The sequence below is a fragment of the Episyrphus balteatus genome, chromosome 1 (genome assembly GCF_945859705.1).
Source record: "Episyrphus balteatus chromosome 1, idEpiBalt1.1, whole genome shotgun sequence".
Lineage (NCBI taxonomy): Eukaryota > Metazoa > Arthropoda > Insecta > Diptera > Syrphidae > Episyrphus > Episyrphus balteatus.
Window position 1 is genome coordinate 77,127,511 of NC_079134.1, and position 23,751 is coordinate 77,151,261.

At 35.1% G+C, this 23,751-nt stretch overlaps 1 protein-coding gene across 1 annotated transcript; it reads right to left on the reverse strand.

Moving 5' to 3' along the window:
* Positions 1–21,662: 21,662 nt before the first annotated feature.
* Positions 21,663–23,687, reverse strand: LOC129906899 (uncharacterized). Its single transcript, XM_055982896.1, has one exon. It carries the CDS (start codon positions 23,685–23,687, stop codon positions 21,663–21,665), a length of 2,025 nt encoding a protein of 674 aa, XP_055838871.1.
* Positions 23,688–23,751: the final 64 nt, after the last annotated feature.

A 23,751-nucleotide genomic window follows, 5' to 3' on the forward strand; every position in this document is an offset into this window, starting at 1 on the left:
GTCTTAATCCGGCCATAGATTCGCCAAGTTTTGGGACAGTTCCAATAACTTGTGGAATCCATACAGTATGTGTGTGAGTGTGAGAGGTTCGTTGGAATTCGATCTCGGAGTGGCACCGTAGCTGAATTCCACGAAATTATGAGTGAGAGAGAGTGTATGTGTGAGTGGAAGTGGGAGGCTTATCATGACCAACCACTTTTTGGTTGACTACGAAAGCCGATACAAGTAAAGAATTTTGAGAAGCGAGAAAGAAATTAAGAAGTTTAAGAAGCTGCAAATAAAAGTTTAGTTTTTTTGATATTAAGAAAGTGCTAGTTTTTTTTGTTAGCAGTTTTGAAGGTGTGTGGAAAATTAAAAAGGAGTTTGGATATTCGCCAGGACGGGGCGAAGAAAATATTTGGAAAAATTGAAGAGAAGGGAAGAAGAAAGGAAAATCCGGAAGGGGATTTTGATAAAAAGATAAGTAGAGTGTTTTTGATTTATTCGTTTGATTTAAAATTGTGGTCTATTTTAATTCGGTTGGCCTTTGTCTTCGTTTTGTTTTATCCCGATAATTTGCGGGACTCGTGACCCTCTATAAAGTAGTTTTCTTATTTTCCGTTTTCTTTCAGGACCGAGTGATAGCGGTCCATTCTTACGGTCTCTGCTATTTTGTCTTTTGCTTTGTTCCATATTTTCACTTCATAACTTTTACTTTGATTTTTAAGATTGTTCAAAACAATCACCAACATTTCTTATTTAAAATTGTATTTATATTTTGTTTAAAAAAATTCAGAGTTTTAGCCCAGGCACTGCCAAGGTTTCTCTGATTTTTAAAAATAAGATTCTTAAATTCCCCATTAGGGAAATAAATCATTTTGTTTTCATTCAAATTACTTTGAAGAAACATTTCAGTTCCGGTTTTGGTTAACAACCCATAAATAAAGTTTCCTGGCGTCCACCCTCAGCGTAAGTACGCCCCTGTACTTACCTACCTTCGATTTACCTTTTTTATTACATCCATTTAGCGTACATACCTTTTTTTTATATTCGAATTTGCATACATTGTTTTTTTTTATCAAGCACAAATTCGTATAACCCACGATCCACAAAAGGAAATCCCTGGAAAAAAAAAATTACATTTTTTTGCATAGGTACCTACCTACCTCCGGCATATTAATTTAACCCCAATCGTGTTTGAAAACAAGTGTTTGTTGTTTTGTGGTGGAATAAATTGTTCCTTTTTTATTTTTATTTAGTTGTGTTTTTATTCTAAAGTTTTTTTATCCCTAGGTTGATTTTAAATTCTTATTTGTTTTTTTTTAGGGATTAAATTTGTTTTGGTAAATAGGTCAAATTATCGTGGTAATCAGTGTTCCCACTTTAGTACAATTTTAATACAAATTTTTTTTTTGTGAATGATTTAATTTTTTTTTAATACTTTTTTTTACTACTATCGTGGTTTTGTAAATTTTATGCACAATTTTGATTTCTTTTCACAAATTTAGTAAATTTTATTTATTTTAAATAATTTTAATACGGTTATAGAAAAACTCATCGAGGTTAATATTTTTTTTAAATTTGCATTTAAAAATTTTGTTTTGTATTTGGGAATTGATTAATTTTTTTTTTAATTTGAAATTTTTGGAAATAGTTGCCAACGTGCAATTTTTGGGTTTGTTTAATTTAATATTGAAATTACCTTAAACGTTTTTCTTATAATAAGGGAATTAAGTGTTCAAATATTTTTGGATTTCCAATAGAGTTGCCATATATTTTTTTAATAGAGTTGCCAACGTGCTTGGTACTGTTAAATAATTTTTTTTATTGTTTTAATTATTTTTGAATCGCGTTTTAGTACCTTTTTATAGTATTTTTTTCGAAATGGAAATAAATAAACTTTCCCAAGACGAACTCGCTTACGTGTTGAAGTGGCGAGATTTAGAAATCGGGACAGTAGATCAAATGCGTAAAACGCTTAGGGCTGCTACAAAGTTAGGACGTAGGGATTCATTGGTTGTTCCTGCTTATCCCTTCAAATTTGAAGAGGATAAATTGGCAGTGGAAAAGAAATTAGAGGAGCTAGGGAAACTAATACTAAATGCTCCAAAATCAGAAAAATCGAAGGAATATTCGAAAATCTTAGTCAAAGTTGAGTGGGCACTGGCTAGATTAGATAGGTCAATCCCAAAAAATGAAACGGATGAGAAGAGCAAGCAGGCTCTTAAAAATAAATTAGTTATGACTATGGCAGAATTGGAAGAAGACGAAGAGGATATTGATGATAAAGTAGGATATAAAAACGGACAGGGAAATAGTACAGGGTCGGATGTTGAAAAGCAGCGTTCAGCTGAACATCAAAATAGCGGGTCGGTGAATAATTCTGCCAATACATCGACGGGCTTAGGAGTAGCAGACCCTAGGGAAGTTCGAAATAGGGACAGTTTTAGGTCAGAAAGCCCAATTTTGGAGCAGGTTGTTGTTCAACAACAAGTATAAAATTCACAGGTGAGCGATGCGGAGTCTCTGTAAACGCGTTTTTAGAATGGGTTAGTGAAAAATGCGAGTCGCGAGGGGTTCAGAAACCCAACTTTTTAGGTCCGCGGTTGATTTATTCGTAGGTAAAGCAATAATTTGGTTTAGGGCAGTTAGGGTTTCAATTAATTCGTGGCCAGAACTTGTCAGAGAGTTGAAACTGGAGTTCTTGCCACCGAATTATGATGATTCGTTATTGGAAGAGATTAGGCATCGCACGCAAGGCAACGATGAGTCCATCGGCGTTTATGTGGCGACGATGCAAAACTTATTTAGTAGACTTTCGGAAGAAATTTCAGAACGGAGGAAGTTGTCAATGATTCAAAGGAACTTGACACCTTTCTACCAGACTCAACTTGGTTTAGCAAGACCAAATTCCATAAATTATTTGGTAACCTTAGGTAGAGATTTGGAGGCGGTTAGGGCGAACGTGGAATCTTATGTTCCACCCCCAAATAGTCGAAATAAGAATCTGCTAGAACCAGATCTAGCATACATAGGGGTGGGAGTAGGAAATCCAACAGTTTCGGTTGTTGAGGAAAACAACCAAATTTTTCGATTTGGTCAGGGACAAAATTCGAACCCGTTTCGATCCAGGAATAGAGATACAAATTTGAATACTATAAATAGGGTTTCACAAAATAATAATTCAGGGCAAATCGTTAGGTGTTTCAATTGCAATGGAGAAGGCCATTATGCAAATAGGTGTTCCGCTGCTAGGCGTTGTTATGGATGTGGGAGAGTTGGAGTTACTAGGAGTAACTGTCAACAGTGTTCGGGAAACGGGGAACGAACTTTCGGGTCAGTAGGACGGAAGTCCCGTTAAAATCTGCTAGGTCGCCTACTGGTAACCAGTCGGCTATCGTTAATTTAGGTTTCACGCTAGAACAAAATGGTAGGGATCAACGACCACATCTTGGTGTTGAAATTTATGGTGTACAAATGTTAGGACTTTTGGATTCGGGTGCTTCACGCACAATAATAGGTAGATACGGATGGGAAATTTTGAAGGATTTGGGAATTCAGTTAGGAAAAACTGACTTAGGGAAAGTTATACTAGCGGATGGTGGAGGTATTGGAGGGGAAGGAAAAGTTTCACTCCCAATTAAAGTTAAAGAAAAAGTAGTTTTATTAGAATGTTTGGTTATCCCATTACTACCCCATAAACTGATTTTAGGAGCAGACTTTTGGGCTTTATCGGGCATAGTTCCGGATTTGAAATCAGGGGAATGGACATTTTCGAACCAAAGTTCGTTGGCATCGTTGTGTACTGCGGAGCATTTAACGGAATTGAACGAGACACAAGGGGAAGAGTTGGATAGGTTTTTAGAAAAAGTTTTTAATGAAAAGCCAGAAGGGTTAGGGTGCACACAGATGGTGGAGCACAAAATTAGACCGAAAGCTGAACCAATCAAACAGAGGTATTACCCGGTATTACCTGTGGTTCAGTCTTTCATTGATAAAGAGTTAGAGGAAATGTTAAGGGATGGGGTTATAGAAAAATCTGACAGTCCATGGGCTTCTCCCATTGTCATGATAAAGAAGAAAGATGGCTCGTAGGTATAGGTTTTGTGTAGATTATAGGAAGTTGAATGAGGTTACGGATACGGATGCATATCCACTTCCGTATACCATATACGGCCATCTTAGATAAGTTAAATAATGCTAGATTTTTGAGTTCACTGGATATTAAATCAGCATATTGGCAAATTCCAGTTGAAAAGGAATCACGGAAATATACGGCTTTTACGGTTCCAGGGAGGGGTTTATTTCAATTTTGTAGGATGCCATTTGGGTTGCATAATGCACCTGCAACTTGGCAAAGATTTATTGATACGGTTATAGGACCAGAGTTAGAACCATATGTTTTTGTCTATCTCGATGATATCATCATCGTGACAGACACGTTTGAAAAACATATGGAAGTTTTAAACGAGGTTTTTAGTAGGTTAATAAAAGCGGGGTTAAAAGTAGGTAGGGAAAAATGTCATTTCGTTAGGTCGTCGTTAAAATTTCTGGGCTATGTTTTAGACAAAAACGGTCTACACATGGACTCAGAAAAGGTAGAAAGTATGTTAAATATTCCATCGCCAAAAAGTAGTAAACAATTTAGAAGTTTTCTCGGTACGGTATCCTGGTATAGGAGATTTATTCCGAACTTTGCGAGTTTAGTAAAACCGTTGACCGATCTTCTGAAGAAGGATAAAAAGTTTGTTTGGAATAGGGAATGTGAAGAGAGCTTTAGAAAAGCAAAAGAATGTTTAGTTGCGGCACCTATCCTGACGTGTCCGGATTTTTCGAAGCCTTTTGTCGTTCAGACAGATGCTTCTGATTTCGGGATTGGGGCAGTTTTAACACAAGATTTTGAAGAGGGAGAAAAGGTGGTCTGCTATTTGAGCAGATCACTAAATAGAAATGAGAGAAACTATTCCACTACAGAAAAAGAGTGTTTAGCAGTTCTGTGGGCAATAGAGAAGTTGAGGCCATATCTGGAGGGGGTGAGATTCCAGGTGATTACCGACCACCATTCTTTGATACGGTTGAGCAAATTGAAGGATCTAGCGGGTAGGCTGGCTAGATGGGTTGTACGTATGCAGCAGTTTGAGTTCGACATTGTGCATAGGAAGGGAAAAGATCATGTGGTGCCTGATATGCTTTCTAGGAGTGTACCGGTTTTAGCTGGGATTTCAGAACCCATAACTGATCCATGGATAGGGAAAATGATAGGAGAGGTGGAAAAGAAACCGTTGCCTTTTCCATCCTGTAGAGTGGAAGGGGGAAAGTTGTTCAAGTTTGTAAAGGCAAACCATATAGTAGTAAATGATACCAATTGTGAGTGGAAAAAAGTAGTACCCAAAAATGATAGGAAAAAGATTTTAGAAGGAAATCATGACCATCCGTTAGCAGGGCATATGGGGGTAAGAAAAACTTTTGGTAGGATTGTAAGATATGTCAAAGCGTGAAACCGATTAACGAGAAACCGGCTGGGTTGATGACGGAAAGGAAAGGGGTATCCAATCCTTGGGAGATGTTGTGTGTGGACTTGGTTGGTCCACTTCCTAAATCGAGTTGGGGTTTTGTTTATATTCTGACTGTCGTGGATTATTTTACGAAATTCCCTTTGTTGTTCCCCTTAAGGTCTGCAACGGCTAAATCTGTTTGTAAAGAGTTGGAAGACAATGTCTTCTTGTTGTTCGGCGTACCCAAATTCGTAATCTGTGATAATGGTCCCCAATTCAGAAGCAAAGAGTTGAAGTCTTTGTGAAACCGATTAACGAGGATTAATCCGGCAGAGAGGATTAATCAAATCATCAAAACCACACTTAGGGCTTATGTTTCAGATAACCATAGGGCTTGGGATACGCAGTTGGCGAAAGTTGCGTGCAGTATACGCACGGCCCAGCACGATGTGTTAGGTGTATCGCCGTACTACGCAAATTTTGGTCGAGGAATGGTGACTTTTGGAGGCGAGTTAGGGGTGAAAATACGGTTGATACAAGGGAACAGTTTAGAAAGCTTAGGGAAGATATAGGGAAAAGATAAGAGTCGGCAACCAAAAAGGCGGCGAAAACATATAACCTTCGTAGGAGAGATGTACAGTACCTATCTCCCGAACGAATTGGTTTGGCGACGAAATTTTACCCTGTCAGAAGCAGCGAATTACTCTGCGAAACTAGCTCCTAAGTTAGTGGGCCCGTTTCTAGTTAAGAAACGAGTATCACCATGGACATATACTTTGGTTGATGAGAAAGGTATGGATCGAGGTACCTGGAATGTAAGGGATTTGAAACCTTACTGTGATGACCCTGTAAATTAGTCGTGTAGCGGATGAGCTGCGCTAAGAGACATTGAGAGCCTTTGGGCTCGATGATATATTTTACTCTCGCTGTGAGCGATTGAGATTAAGTTGTTTTGTATTTGGTAGTGTGTGTTTTTATCATTGTGTTGTTTTACCTTTTTCACATCCTTTGTATTTTTTTTTTTACTTTGCTTTCTTTTCTGAAAGCCAGTTTTCACTCCTCGGTAGGTAAGGGTGGGATTTGTTACGGTTAAATTCACCGCAATAAAAACCATTCTTAATACCTTTATTCGGACTATGTTCTTTTGATCATAGTCAAACTCTCGATATCTGTTTTCCCCTCCATCCCAACCATTCCCATTTTTCGACCCTCATTTCAGTCCGTCGTCCTCAGGGGTTTTTGAGAGTTACCCGGAGAGGATGACAAAGCAGGTACCCTTATTTGGATTTTGGATAGTCGTGCTGAGCCAGCGGACGGGCTGGAGACTCACACGAAATTATAACATTGATGAACCGATGAAATAGAGCGAGACAGAGCTCTTAACCATATAACGCAACAGTTGAAACAACCAGAGACATAAACACACACTTTACTTTTAAAAGGATTTTTAATATATCACAACACATTTTCATCATTTATTAGTATGGCTTAGAGCCCACCCTAAATTTAATAATTTTTACATTAATAAACATTGCCCGTAGAAAAAGAATGGAGTGCTAAACGCTCTACCCTTAATTCACCCAAATCTGCGCAAAGGTCCACCGAACGTAGTTTTCGCGTTGTTAGTTTTGTTTGAGTATTTTCCTTCCTTCTTCATTTCTCGAAAATGGTTTTATAAGGGTTGGGTCATTTGGGATATGCTTCTTCTTCGACACACTTTCAAAATTAATACATAGTAGAGTAACTGGGAGAATGCCCAGCATAATTATTTTCAGCTTTTTATTCTTTTTGCTTTCTTTTTCTTTTCTTAAAATTGTAGTTTTTGAAAAGTCTAAATCCGGCCATAGATTCGCCAAGTTTTGGGACAGTTCCAATAACGTGTGGAATCCATACAGTATGTGTGTGAGTGTGAGAGGTTCGTTGGAATTCGATCTCGGAGTGGCACCGTAGCTGAATTCCACGAAATTATGAGTGAGAGAGTGTATGTGTGAGTGGAAGTGGGGTCGAAGAAGACTAGAGGCTTATCATGACCAACCACTTTTTGGTTGACTACGAAAGCCGATACAAGTAAAGAATTTTGAGAAGCGAGAAAGAAATTAAGAAGTTTAAGAAGCTGCAAATAAAAGTTTAGTTTTTTTGATATTAAGAAAGTGCTAGTTTTTTTTGTTAGCAGTTTTGAAGGTGTGTGGAAAATTAAAAAGGAGTTTGGATATTCGCCAGGACGGGGCGAAGAAAATATTTGGAAAAATTGAAGAGAAGGGAAGAAGAAAGGAAAATCCGGAAGGGGATTTTGATAAAAAGATAAGTAGAGTGTTTTTGATTTATTCGTTTGATTTAAAATTGTGGTCTATTTTAATTCGGTTGGCCTTTGTCTTCGTTTTGTTTTATCCCGATAATTTGCGGGACTCGTGACCCTCTATAAAGTAGTTTTCTTATTTTCCGTTTTCTTTCAGGACCGAGTGATAGCGGTCCATTCTTACGGTCTCTGTTATCTTATATTGCTATTTTGTCTTTTGCTTTGTTCCATATTTTCACTTCATAACTTTTACTTTGATTTTTAAGATTGTTCAAAACAACCACCAACATTTCTTATTTAAAATTGTATTTATATTTTGTTTGAAAAAATTCAGTTTTAGCCCAGGCACTGCCAAGGTTTCTCTGATTTTTAAAAATAAAATTCTTAAATTCCCCATTAGGGAAATAAATCATTTTGTTTTCATTCAAATTACTTTGAAGAAAAATTTCAGTTCCGGTTTTGGTAAACAACCCATAAATAAAGTTTCCTGGCGCCCACCCTCAGCGTAAGTACGCCCCTGTACTTACCTACCTTCGATTTACCTTTTTATTACATCCATTTAGCGTACATACCTTTTTTTTATATTCGAATTTGCATACATTGTTTTTTTTTATCAAGCACAAATTCGTATAACCCACGACCCAACTGACTAGCCGGTGAGCTGCATCATTGTTGCAGTTATTGTTGCGATATTTTCTTTTGTCTGTCTTATCTCTCTCTCATTTTCGTTCGATTCTTGACATTTCGTCACAATCGAAATTTTCCTTCGCGGTGCTGGTTGCACATTTTCTTTATTTAATTCGTTTGTTGATAAAAGTTATAAATTGGATTCGAATAATCCCAAGTCGCGGTTTTTAAGTAAAACTATTCGTCATCATAATCATCATAATCTTCCTAAATCTAATTCGCGAAATATTGCAACAATTTTGGCGCCCATACGTGTGTTTGGCACAAAAAGAAATCCCTGGAAAAAAAAAATTACATTTTTTTGCATAGGTACCTACCCACCTCTGGCATATTAATTTAACCCCAATCGTGTTTGAAAACAAGTGTTTGTTGTTTTGTGGTGGAATAAATTGTTCCTTTTTTATTTTTATTTAGTTGTGTTTTTGTTCTAAAGTTTTTTTTTATCCCTAGGTTGATTTTAAATTCTTATTTGGAAGTGTTTTGGTTACACAAAAAGAGGGGCAGCAGTTCATATACCATTATTGGGTAATTTTTTGTTTCGGTGGTGAAGATTGAAGAAGCTGCGCGACTTGCCTACCCGACGCCGACATACCGGTGGGCCATCAGATCTTGGTTGTTTTGTTGTTGTGGAGAAGGTGCAATATTTTTGCAAATTTAAAGGAAAAGGAGTAAGATCATTTCAATTAAACTTATTCTTTTTTATTTATTTTTATTTGCTCTTTACAAAAATCCATTCTATATTATTATTTTATTATTACATAGGTACATAGGTATTCTGTTTATTTCCATTTACATTGTTTTTTTTTGTTGGGTTGTTCCATTACGGCATTTTATTTAGTTTCAATTTGGTTTGCACATTGTTTTTTTTATATACACATTATAGTGTTATCTCTTTCTCGCTCGTGGTGTTTTTTTTTTTAGGGATTAAATTTGTTTTGGTAAATAGGTCAAATTATCGTGGTAATCAGTGTTCCCACTTTAGTACAATTTTAATACAAATTTTTTTTTGTGAATGATTTGATTTTTTTTTAATACTTTTTTTACTACTATCGTGGTTTTGTAAATTTTATGCACAATTTTGATTTCTTTTCACAAATTTAGTAAATTTTATTTATTTTAAATAATTTTAATACGGTTTTAGAAAAACTCATCGAGGTTAATATTTTTTTTTAATTTGCAATTAAAAATTTTGTTTTGTAGTTGGGAATTGATTAATTTTTTTTTAATTTGAAATTTTTGGAAATAGTTGCCAACGTGCAATTTTTGGCTTTGTTTAATTTAATATTGAAATTACCTTAAACGTTTTTCTTACAATAAGGGAATTAAGTGTTCAAATATTTTTGGATTTCCAATAGAGTTGCCATATTTTTTTAATAGAGTTGCCAACGTGCTTGGTATTGTTAAATAATTTTTTTTATTGTTTTAATTATTTTTGAATCGCGTTTTAGTACCTTTTTATAGTATTTTTTTCGAAATGGAAATAAATAAACTTTCCCAAGACGAACTCGCTTACGAGTTGAAGTGGCGAGATTTAGAAATCGGGACAGTAGATCAAATGCGTAAAACGCTTAGGGCTGCTACAAAGTTAGGACGTAGGGATTCATTGGTTGTTCCTGCTTATCCCTTCAAATTTGAAGAGGATAAATTGGCAGTGGAAAAGAAATTAGAGGAGCTAGGGAAACTAATACTAAATGCTCCAAAATCAGAAAAATCGAAGGAATATTCGAAAATCTTAGTCAAAGTTGAGTGGGCACTGGCTAGATTAGATAGGTCAATCCCAAAAAATGAAACGGATGAGAAGAGCAAGCAGGCTCTTAAAAATAAATTAGTTATGATTATGGCAGAATTGGAAGAAGACGAAGAGGATATTGATGATGAAGTAGGATATAAAAACGGACAGGGAAATAGTACAGGGTCGGATGTTGAAAAGCAGCGTTCAGCTGAACATCAAAATAGCGGGTCGGTGAATAATTCTGCCAGTACATCGACGAGCTTAGGAGTAGCAGACCCTAGGGAAGTTCGAAATAGGGACAGTTTTAGGTCAGAAAGCCCAATTTTTGAGCAGGTTGTTGTTCAACAACAAGTATAAAATTCACAGGTGAGCGATGCGGAGTCTCTGTAAACGCGTTTTTAGAACGGGTTAGGGAAAAATGCGAGTCGCGAGGGGTTCAGAAACCCAACTTTTTAGGTCCGCGGTTGATTTATTCGTAGGTAAAGCAATAATTTGGTTTAGGGCAGTTAGGGTTTCAATAAATTCGTGGCCAGAACTTGTCAGAGAGTTGAAACTGGAGTTCTTGCCACCGAATTATGATGATTCGTTATTGGAAGAGATTAGGCATCGCACGCAAGGCAACGATGAGTCCATCGGCGTTTATGTGGCGACGATGCAAAACTTATTTAGTAGACTTTCGGAAGAAATTTCAGAACGGAGGAAGTTGTCAATGATTCAAAGGAACTTGACACCTTTCTACCAGACTCAACTTGGTTTAGCAAGACCAAATTCCATAAATGATTTGGTAACCTTAGGTAGAGATTTGGAGGCGGTTAGGGCGAACGTGGAATCTTATGTTCCAACCCCAAATAGTCGAAATAAGAATCTGCTAGAACCAGATCTAGCATACATAGGGGTGGGAGTAGGAAATCCAACAGCAGAGATACCCAAAAGAGATGAGAAACTTCTGACGTCATACGCGGTTTGCCTACAAGCTGTTTTAGACATTTTTGGATAAGTATGCGTGAAAAAATATACATTTTTGGCGAAGTATGCGTGAAAAATTGACATTTTTGCTTTGGTGTGCGGAAAAACACCGTGGCTACACTATGTGTGTTTTTCACATTTATTCACGAATACAAAAGAGATTACAACAACACGAAATAAACAAATGGGTTTTGGGGGGTAAAACGTACGAAAGTTTCCCATCTCCTTTGGGTATCTCTGTCCAACAGTTTCGGTTGTTGAGGAAAACAACCAAATTGTTCGATTTGGTCAGGGACAAAATTCGAACCCGTTTCGATCCAGGAATAGAGATACAAATTTGAATACTATAAATAGGGTTTCACAAAATAATAATTCAGTGCAAATCGTTACGTGTTTCAATTGCAATGGAGAAGGCCATTATGCAAATAGGTGTTCCGCTGCAGTGGCGTATTGAGGGGGGGGCTCAGGGGGCTCAAGCCCCCCCCAAGCCTTCCAGATCATGTTATTTTTTACATAATTTCATTGTAATGTATATGCTTCACTGAAACTTGTTCGTAAATCTTATAGATTTAGAGGCAGCTCAGATGCTCGAGCCCCCTCCAAGTTCTGAAACGGCTATTTGTGTTTGTTTGAGTAAGAGCCTTAGCTGTAGCTGGGGGTTGGGTGGTTTTTTTCGGATTTAAGTCCAATTCGAAATTCTTCAGATCACTTTTTAATATAATACGTACGTCGAATATCATCACCGTGTAATCTTGCAAAAGTTCTTATGCAATCTCGATAAACACTTTTTTCAAAAATTATATACTTCTCAAAGCTATTGGAAATAGAAATATTTGATATCTCAAAATCTTAGTGGTCAACATATGTAACTAATGGTTTCTTTCAGCAAATGCCAGTTTGGACTTCGAATTCGGATTATAAAAGCAACATATTACGAAAAAATATATATTTCGAATTAAACATCTAAAATAATTTAATGGAAAATTAGTTTCTAGACTTTCACTTTCTGCATTTTTCACTCATTTAGATTTTCTGATCGAATTCAATTCACATTATTTCTGTTTGTAAATTTGGTGCCTTTTTCAATGAATCTATAATTTTTGGACAAAATATTATCATAACTTATTTGTGTCTCCTTATTTTTTCTCTTGAATTCTTCTTTTTTTTTCATTAAAATTGCCGATAAAATTGCATCCAGCAGTAATAATTTAACTTCAGAAACAAAATTAAAAAGGATGATCCTTCAGCTATGACAGTTCGAAGCAATTTCGAAGTTTTTGAAATTGATCCAAATGAAGAATATGATATTTTATTTCACGTGAAATCTAAAAGTGATTTCAATTCACTTTCGGTCGAATTGCGGAACAAGAACTTTAAAAACAGGAGACAGCAGTACGAAGCTGTCGACGTCGAGAGCAGTTAAATGCTACTATACCACTTTCAGTATCGCAGCACAGCGCTTCACTCTCGATCAAAGGTGAATAAAATAGAGAGAAAAATTTTTCGTACCCCTCTAAAAAATGTTTGAAAAATTTTCTAGCCCCCTCCAAATTTTTTTCTGGATACGCCACTGTTCCGCTGCTAGGCGTTGTTATGGATGTGGGAGAGTTGGAGTTACTAGGAGTAACTGTCAACAGTGTTCGGGAAACGGGGAACGAACTTTCGGGTCAGTAGGACGGAAGTCCTGTTAAAATCTGCTAGGTCGCCTACTGGTAACCAGTCGGCTATCGTTAATTTAGGTTTCACGCTAGAACAAAATGGTAGGGATTAACGACCACATCTTGGTGTTGAAATTTATGGTGTACAAATCACAAATGTTAGGACTTTTGGATTCGGGTGCTTCACGCACAATAATAGGTAGATACGGATGGGAAATTTTGAAGGATTTGGGAATTCAGTTAGGAAAAACTGACTTAGGGAAAGTTATACTAGCGGATGGTGGAGGTATTGGAGTGGAAGGAAAAGTTTCACTCCCAATTAAAGTTAAAGAAAAAGTAGTTTTATTAGAATGTTTGGTTATCCCATTACTACCCCATAAACTGATTTTAGGAGCAGACTTTTGGGCTTTATCCCCAATAGCACAGATGGGTTTTAATTTGGCAGATGTAACTCCAGTAAAACGATCAAATTGTTTTCCATTAATTTCAGAAACATATTCTTATACAATATTGTAACCCAAACAGCCACATTTCCCCTCTTGATTTGCAACAAATTTGTTTCAATTGTGTTTTATAAAGGTTAAATTTTGTTATTTCTTGGTCTTATTTGTGTTTTCTGAACTAAAAACATGTTTCATGAAAGTTAACCTAATAAGTGTGCAACTATGAATGAAGTCAAACATCAGCTTTACTTATGTTGTAGAAATGTTAAAGAAAGTAGTGACTTTTATTATTTTTGTTAGGATTTGTTATAATTAAATGAAATTTATGTTTTCGAAAACATCTAAAAAGTTTCCGAAAAGTTATTATTCCATAAAAACATAAAATGTTTTTGTCTTATGATGTTATAAAAAAGATAAAAGTCCAAAGTTCTAAATCAATATAATACGTATAATAATTATGATTGAAAATGAAAGTTTTAGTCGTTTATGAACGGAAATTGTAATGCAATTACTATTTTTATCATAAAGATTAATGTTTTGCCTCTATAAAATTGACGCGCCACATAAATTATTGAAATTAGAGAAATAAATTGAAAATTGACAAATAATAATTTTTTTTTAGGTATAAAAGTCGGAAAAAAAACTGGCTAATGTTAGAAAATGGAATATACACCCTTTTCCACTGAAATTTAATAGGAAACGGTAATAAGAATTTATGAAAAATCATTTTAAATTCATCATATTAAATCAAATTCGAATTTTTATGGAAATTAAAATGGCGCTTGTTGCATGAAACCACACGAAAACAAAAGAATTTCAAATTAAAACTTTCATGTTTTTAAACATATAACTTGAACAAAATAGAAACTTATTGTTATAAAACAATCCCTTTCAACCATTTAACAATTTTGGTGCAACAGAGAAATATGCTAGTTTATAAAAAAATGTACACTCTGTTACTGAAACATAAGTTTTAGTACTAAGAAATCCTAGCAGCAACGAAACAGATTCAGACGGAAAAATAAAATAAACAACAAATTATCATTCACTTTTAATCTACTTTGTCAGGCTTGCCATGGGTATTTTTTTGTTTACATTTTTCCTATTTTGCACTTTAAGTGTGTTTTTATTTTATGTCACATCAAACCTCCAAATGCTAATTGCCATCTTTTTTTTTTTAAATGCCATAAATATGAAATTAATAAAAAAAATGGCTACAATCCCTTTCGATTAAAAAATCTCTGACTTCTAGCCTAGGCATCTATTGAAATATGGATCGAATTGTGAAAAAAATTATAAAATTAGATATGACTTTTATATGTGAAAATTAAATTTTGTATTATGTTGGTATTTGTTTTATTATTAAAATATTTTTTTGTCCATCCAGAAATCTACGATTTTTGTTTTGTGGCCCGTAAATTTGTTTGATTGTCTTAGGCAACTCTGGCATATAATAACATTTCGTTTTCCTCCATGGATTTTCAACTAAGTACTACAATTAGCATCATCTGTCAAAATGAAAGTATCAAAAACTAATATTTGGAGCTCCAGAAACATAACTATAATATCATTTGGAACTCGTTGTTGTTTCAACTTCAATACATGAAAAAATGTTGTAATTCTAGTTCTATATTTGTAAAACCAAACTTTCAAAAACTTAAATGTAATAAAAACTCTTGAACGAAAAACAAAACAGTTGAGCTACAGTCAATGTCAGTAAAAAGTTATAAATATTATGTTATAACAACTATTAAGCATTCAATTCGTTTATGTGTTGTATGTTGGTTGTTTTGTTTCATTTAAGTGTGGAACAATAACAATAACCAAAACAAAAGAAAAAAAACCACTTAAGAAGTGATATGCATGTATAGGTACAAGGTACGGGTGGATCGATTATATTTCTGTTTTTAATATTTTTGATATCAACCATTGATAGAATGTTATGAAAAATGTATGTTTAACTGAGTGTGAAACATCACATAACGCATTTGTTCAGATTTTTGCAAGAGAAAGAATTAAAAGTAAAATATAACTTTTTTAGATATTTCACACTCTGTGACAACTTTCTATAAATGACCGAGATCCAAAAAATAAAAAAACAAAAGTAACATCGATCCACATTACGCGCAATAAGGAAGTTAATGTATCTAAAAAAGCCATCGAATAAAATGTAGATTGTGTATAATCATAAACGCAAATTGAAAAATTCAAGCTTTGTTAAAATTTGTATTGAAGGTACACAAAATGATTTTAATTTGTCTTTAACCAACTATAGGTACTTGAATCATTCCAATGTTATATACATAAATACTTTGTTCTATCCTTAAATCTTCTAATCACTACCTTAGTTTGTGTGATGTTGTTTAACCGTTTTTGGTGTATTTCAAATTATTCGCAACTAAACATTTTAATTAAGTTACTAACTTGTAATAAGAGTATGCTGCATAAAGGTTTTATCAATATTTTAGTTGAAAGAAACCAAAATCGAAATTGAATAAGAGTAAATATAACATTTTACCAACTTTTAACTTAGATACTTGTTTATAATAAATTAACAACATCTGCGTTTTTAGAGGAACAAGTTTGAACTTAATTAAAACCTTTAAACAGCATTTCGAACAAAAATGTTTCAATCAATTTTTTGGGTACAAAAATAAAACTGAGTTAAAACGGCATTCGTTTCAGATAACCTCAGTATGATACAAATGCAACAAAAATCTTGTTGCAAATCGTGTTTTGTGCTATTCGGGATCGGGCATAGTTCCGGATTTGAAATCAGGGGAATGGACATTTTCGAACCAAAGTTCGTTGGCATCGTTGTGTACTGCGGAGCATTTAACGGAATTGAACGAGACACAAGGGGAAGAGTTGCATAGGTTTTTAGAAAAAGTTTTTAATGAAAAGCCAGAAGGGTTAGGGTGCACACAGATGGTGGAGCACAAAATTAGACCGAAAGCTGAACCAATCAAACAGAGGTATTACCCGGTATTACCTGTGGTTCAGTCTTTCATTGATAAAGAGTTAGAGGAAATGTTAAGGGATGGGGTTATAGAAAAATCTGACAGTCCATGGGCTTCTCCCATTGTCATGATAAAGAAGAAAGACGGCTCGTATAGGTTTTGTGTAGATTATAGGAAGTTGAATGAGGTTACGGATACGGATGCATATCCACTTCCGTATACCATATACGGCCATCTTAGATAAGTGAAATAATGCTAGGTTTTTGAGTTCACTGGATATTAAATCAGCATATTGGCAAATTCCAGTTGAAAAGGAATCACGGAAATATACGGCTTTTACGGTTCCAGGGAGGGGTTTATTTCAATTTTGTAGGATGCCATTTGGGTTGCATAATGCACCTGCAACTTAGCAAAGATTTATTGATACGGTTATAGGACCAGAGTTAGAACCATATGTTTTTGTCTATCTCCATGATATCATCATCGTGACAGACACGTTTGAAAAACATATGGAAGTTTTAAACGAGGTTTTTAGTAGGTTAATAAAAGCGGGGTTAAAAGTAGGTAGGGAAAAATGTCATTTCGTTAGGTCGTCGTTAAAATTTCTGGGCTATGTTGTAGACAAAAACGGTGTACACATGAACCCAGAAAAGGTAGAAAGTATGTTAAATATTCCATCGCCAAAAAGTAGTAAACAAGTTAGAAGTTTTCTCGGTACGGTATCCTGGTATAGGAGATTTATTCCGAACTTTGCGAGTTTAGTAAAACCGTTGACCGATCTTCTGAAGAAAGATAAAAAGTTTGTTTGGAGTAGGGAATGTGAAGAGAGCTTTAGAAAAGCAAAAGAATGTTTAGTTGCGGCACCTATCCTGACGTGTCCGGATTTTTCGAAGCCTTTTGTCGTTCAGACAGATGCTTCTGATTTCGGGATTGGGGCAGTTTTAACACAAGATTTTGAAGAGGGAGAAAAGGTGGTCTGCTGTTTGAGCAGATCACTAAATAGAAATGAGAGAAACTATTCCACTACAGAAAAAGAGTGTTTAGCAGTTCTGTGGGCAATAGAGAAGTTGAGGCCATATCTGGAGGGGGTGAGATTCCAGGTGATTACCGACCACCATTCTTTGATACGGTTGAGCAAATTGAAGGATCCAGCGGGTAGGCTGGCTAGATGGGCTGTACGTATGCAGCAGTTTGAGTTCGACACTGTGCATAGGAAGGGAAAAGATCATGTGGTGCCTGATATGCTTTCTAGGAGTGTACCGGTTTTAGCTGGGATTTCAGAACCCATAACTGATCCATGGATAGGGAAAATGATAGGAGAGGTGGAAAAGAAACCGTTGTCTTTTCCATCCTGGAGAGTGGAAGGGGGAAAGTTGTTCAAGTTTGTAAAGGCAAACCATATAGTAGTAAATGATACCAATTGTGAGTGGAAAATAGTAGTACCCAAAAATGATAGGAAAAAGATTTTAGAAGGAAATTGAAAACGTCTACTTTTAATTGTAAAATAGCAAAACTTTAGATTTAAATTTCCAACTTCTATATTAATAAAACACAACCTTTATATTTGAAGTAATAATTTGTAGTGATTTATTAGGTCATAAGACCAATTGTACATTCGATTTGTATAGCAATTTCATTAATTTTATAACATTTTAATTTGTGGAATGTATTCAAATATCATTGCCATGTACGTTAGTAATTTAATTTTGATTTAGTACTTTAGTACTTTTTGTGTACTTTTACGTACTTTCGTACATTCTCCCGCCTCGAAAAGTGATGAAATTATCGGAATTTATTTTCGCCTGGTGCATACTGGCATTAATGTGGAATTCCAACCAAATCGTCATCAGGAACTGCTTTACCGACATCATAATTCATATTTCTCATTGCAATGGGGACATGAAAAGAGACAACATAATTAGTGCTTTTGACAATTAAAGATAAACAAAGTCAACAATATAACAAAAAACAGAAATTAAATGAGTAATTTATATTTATCTCTGTTGCTACAATAAGACTTCAATGAATGACGATAGCATCGTTGCATTCATACACGTACACCCATAGCCGTTATCATCTCATAGTAAGTTGTAGTTTTACAAGAAGTAGTGCGGTCGTCGGTCGTGTGTGGTATTTAGTCTCGTGCAAATTTTATATTAAAATAAATTTAATTAAGTTGTAAAGTGCCGGAGTTTTAGTTTTCGTAGTTTTAATTTTATTAATTCGATGTGTATTTAATTCAGGTAAGTGTTTGCTGAATGTGGGTTAAATGATTTTAATTGTTAAATCGACGAAGTGAGCGCGCGCGCATATAATGACAATTTTTTCGATCGCGGGTGTGCATGTTTAATGTGTGCATGAGTGTTATGTTGTAAATTTTCATTAAATTTGGTAGAATTATAAATTACACTGGTCAACAAGGTTTTTGCCACAAGAACCAAAATATACTTTTCTAGTAGTTTTTGGGGTGCTGAATCGGAATCTGAAGTCAGAAAAATTTGATTGGCCGTCGTTTTTGAAATATTACCGTTAGAAAATGTCAAAAAACGTAATTTTGGCTGTTTTCGAGGTTTATTTTATGTGGAGTAATTAATTGTGAATAAATTTGTAACGGTGCCAATAAGAACTAGTTTTATTCATTAAAAAAATGTTTAAATCTTTCCGATATCTCTTTTATTGCCCGAGATATTTAAAATTTAAGTAGCGGTCTTTGAATCAGAAACAACACTGGCCAACCAAATTACACTTTTTTTGCCACAAGAATCAAAATATACTTTTCTGAAGGTTTTTGGGTTGCTAAACTCGAATCCACAATCAGAAAAATTCTATTAGCCTTCGTTCTTAAAATATTACCGTTATAAAATGCAAAAAAAGGGTTTTTTTTATAACGGTTATATTTCAAGAACGGAGGCTAATAGAATTTTTCCGATTGCGGATTTGAGTTCAGCAACTCAAAAACCTTCAGAAAAGTATATTTTGGTTCTTTTGGCAAAAATTCTGTGGCCAGTGACTTAAACTTTAGATTAAGTTTAGTTTCTCTTTGACTTATTAAATGAAACTAAAGATATCTCGAGCAATAAAAGAGATATCGGGAAAATTTAAACAGTTTTTCAAAGAAGAATATCTGTTCTTATAATAACCATTATAAATTTATTTATAATGAATTACCCCACATAAAAACAGAACCTCGAAAACAGCCAAAATTACGTTTTTTGACATTTTCTAAAGGTAATATTTAAAAAACGAAGGCCAATCAAATTTTTCTGACTTCAGATTCGGATTCAGCACCCCAAAAACTACTAGAAAAGTATATTTGGGTTCTTGTGGCAAAAAAAAAGTTAAATTTTGTTGACCAGTGATATTAATTGGCTTTCAATGCCATTTTGATTAAAATATAGTGTCTTATATGCATTATGCATATATATGTATGTATGTGCATTGGGTATAAAACAGATATGGCGTGATCTGTTTATATACCTGTTGAATTCATGTATTTAGTTATATACATACATAGCAAAGTAAATTTAAATTCTAATTGGAAAGTGAAAAGCGCTCGACTTCCAATTTTATTTGTTCGCGACGTTTGTTTATCTCAAATTGAATGAATTTTAAGTTGAGTGTTTTCAAGTTTAAAGTGTTCATACATGTTTGAAGTGATAAACAGTGATATTAAGTTTTGTTTGACATTTATAAACAGTGGGATACATTTTTTTTGTTGTTTACTTTTATTTGAAGTGTTTTTTTTTTTTTTGTGACGAATTAAATTTGATGAAATTAATTGGTGTTGCAATTTAATTGTTTTAATTCGGTGAAATTTAGTGTCGATGAATTAGTTTTCAGCAATTTGATACGATTTAAATATTAAAATGTTAATTAATTTTGTGATGAAATTTGTGAATTGTCTTCGACAAATTATTTTAATTGTGACGTCAGTTGCTGAATGCTGATTCGTGTTGACATTATTTTTTTTTTAATTCAAGTGGTGAATAAATGGATTAGTGAATTGTTATTGTTGTGTTTTATATTTTGATTACAAATGATTTTGATATTCATTATTATTTTGATTAATATGTGTTATTGATTGAATATGTGAATTTATATCATTTTGATGATTCGAATTAAATGTAATTTTGTGAATTTAATTAAATTAAAATATATTTAAATTATTGTTGTTGTATTTTATAATTTAATTATAAAATGATGTTTGTATTCAATATTATTTTGTTTAATATGAATTGTTGTTTTAGTTTTTAATTAAGTATAATTTTGATGAATTAAATTAAATGATATATTTGTGAATTTGATTTTAATAAATTTAAGTACATTTAAATTGTTGTTTTATTTTATTTTAAAGATGATGCCGCTGACATTTTGTTTGTTTACGATCATTTTGACAGTAGGCGTGTGGATCTTGTTTTTTCTCAATATGGAGCATATTACATTCTATAATTTGTGATGAATTTTGTAATTTCTCAGTTTTAATTGAAATAAATTATTTTATTTGTTTTAATTATTTTAATGCTTGTGTTGTTGCAGAACATTATTTTGTTATTATTTTTAAAGTTTTATGTGTTTTGTGACAACATTTAATTTTAATTCGAAGAAAATTTATTGTTGTTTTTAGTACTCTACAGTACATTTGTACTTAAATAAATACAATTTTCAATTAAATTTGGTTTTTTATTTTATTTGAGCAAATATTTTAAATATTTTGTGTTTTATTTCGAAATAATTTAGGATTTTATTTTGAAATTTATGAAGTGATGATTAAGATTCTGATTTGATTTTGAATTAATTCAATATTTTAATTTAAGATTTAATTATTTTGCATCGATGGTGTTTGAATTTTGATGACTTGTTTTGCAGGCTGGCATTTACTTAATTTTTAAATTATTGTGGTTTCTGCGGTGGATTTGTTCGATGGTAGGAGACATATTTTTGCGATCGGTCGCTTCATGGATCCGTTTTTTGTTTTGACGGTGACAACGCGCACTAGGCCATCCGTTCCGGAATGAGTTTTCTCAATTCGGGCTAGATTCCAGTACGTGGGTGGTAGTCGCTCATCTTTTAGAAGAACTAAATCGCCAATCTTCGGCAATTCTTTTATTTGGGTCCATTTCGGACGTTGCTGAAGTCGGGACAGGTATTCTGAATTCCATTTTTGCCAAAACATTTCGGACATTAATTGAACGCGTCTCCAACGGTCCAAATGTGAGATGTTAGTGTTGGTTTCGCCTTGAGGCACGGCATGTAGCGATTCGCCGACTAGAAAGTGCTCAGGTGTGAGCGCATTCAAATCGTCTATGCTGTCGGATAGTGGGCATAGGGGTCTCGAATTCAAACACGCTTCTATTTGCGCTAGAAGCGTAGCGAGCTCCTCAAAGGTAAGCCTCTCCATTCCTACAACGCGTTTCAAGTGGTACTTGACGGATTTCACACCCGCTTCTCATAATCCACCAAAGTGGGGAGAAGCCGGGGGAATAAAGTGCCAATTTGTACCATAGTTAGCTAGGGTTGTCGCGATTTCTTTAAAGTCGTGTTTTGCTTCATTTAACATCTTCGCTAGTTCGTTGTTAGCTCCAACGAAATTCGTTCCACAGTCACTGTAGACATGCTGGCAGCTTCCTCTTCTTGCAGTGAATCTGCGGAATGCGGCCAAAAATGCTTGGGTTGTCAAATCGGATACAACTTCCAAATGAATGGCCTTTGTTGCCAAACAAATAAATACCGCGAAATATCCTTTTAGGATTTTCGCACCACGTGCCTTCCATGATTTAATGTCAATGGGACCTGCATAGTCGACCCCGGTATGGCTGAAAGGCCTAGCCATACGCACTCTAGCAGCTGGTAAATTACCCATTAATTGCTGCATTTCAGATGCCTTTTGCCGGAAACAAGAAGTACACCTGAACAATTGATACTTGACGCTTCTTCTAATTTGCCCAATCCAATATCGTTGTCTGATATAGCTTATCATTTGTTGGATACTGCCATGAAGCGTATTTTTATGAGCTTCTCTGACAACCAAAGTCGTGAAGTGGTGGTTGTTTCGTAGTAGTATGGGGTGTTGAGCATCGTAAGATAAAAGGGAGTTCTCTAAACGACCCCCAACTCTCAAAATCCCATCTATATCAATAAATGCGTTTAATGAACTCAGACTTTTAGGCATTTTAGAATTTGCCTTGAAGTAGCTTAACTCTGTCTCAAACATTTCACTTTGGGCAGCTTTGACCATGAGAAGACGAGCTAATTCTAACCCCAATGGATAAAATGAACCGGTGATGATTCCATACAGTTTAGGACGACACTTAATGATGAAGCGGACACACGTAGCGATGACTCTGGTTGCTCTTAGGAGATTTGAAGAATTGAAAATAGCCTGAAGGATATTGTCGCTTTCCAAAACATGTACAGTTAGTACCTTGACCGTGCGTTTTTCTTCTTCAGTGTCGGTTTCAACGGGCTGATCTGGGGAATCGAAATCCCATTTGCGATGCAGAAATTCTGGACCTTTCCACCAAGTTTGCAGCGACTGAAGTTCTGATGGAAGTACACCCCTGGACGCCAGATCGGCTGGGTTATGAAGCGTACCAACATGTCCCCAGCAATCGATCCCTACTAAACGCTGGGTTTCGGACACTCGATTGGACACGAATGTGGTCCATTTAGCAGGAGTTGCTCGTATCCACGCTAGAGCTATTGTGGAGTCCGTCCAAGAGTACATTTTGACATTTGGAATCGCCAAAACTTCCTTAATGTACTGCAATAGTTGCGCCAAAACCACGGCACCACAAAGTTCAAGCCGTGGCAAAGCAATTGTTCTCTTGCTTGGTGCCACTCTTGTTTTTGACAAAATGAGATTGACGTGGATGTTGCCATTGCTATCAAGAACGCGTACGTAAACTGCTGCCCCGTATGCCTTCATTGAAGCGTCACAAAATCCGTGCAGCTCGATCGCCATGTTGGTCGGACTTATATGAGTCCATCTGGGAATTCGAAGTCGCTCGATAAGAGGAAGATCTCGATAAAAAGCTTCCCATTCTTTCATTAAAGCCGTTGGAATTGGGTCATCCCAATTACAACCACGGTTCCATAGTCTTTGCATTATAATTTTTGCAGTGACGACACATGGTGAAATCCAACCAAGTGGATCAAACAGCTTGGCTATGGTCGATAATATTGACCTTTTTGTGGTTGCTTCTGTCGAAGGTTGGAGATTTTGATACGAAAAACAATCATCGATGGGAAACCACTTGATTCCGAGAGTTTTGACGTGGTTGGACAGGTTAAACGGAAGCTCAAAATCGAGTTCCCGGTCTTGAACTGGAATGTCTTCGACAAGTTCTTTAATATTGCTGGTCCATTTTCTTAAATTGAATCCCGCTGACGCTAAAAGTTGGCTGGTTTCATCACGTTTCTTTCGTGCCTCTTCGATCGAATCGGCACCACTGATCAGGTCATCGACATACATGTCTTAAAGTACCACCTTCGCCCCTTCCGGAAAATTGTCGCTCTCATCAACCGCCATCAACTTA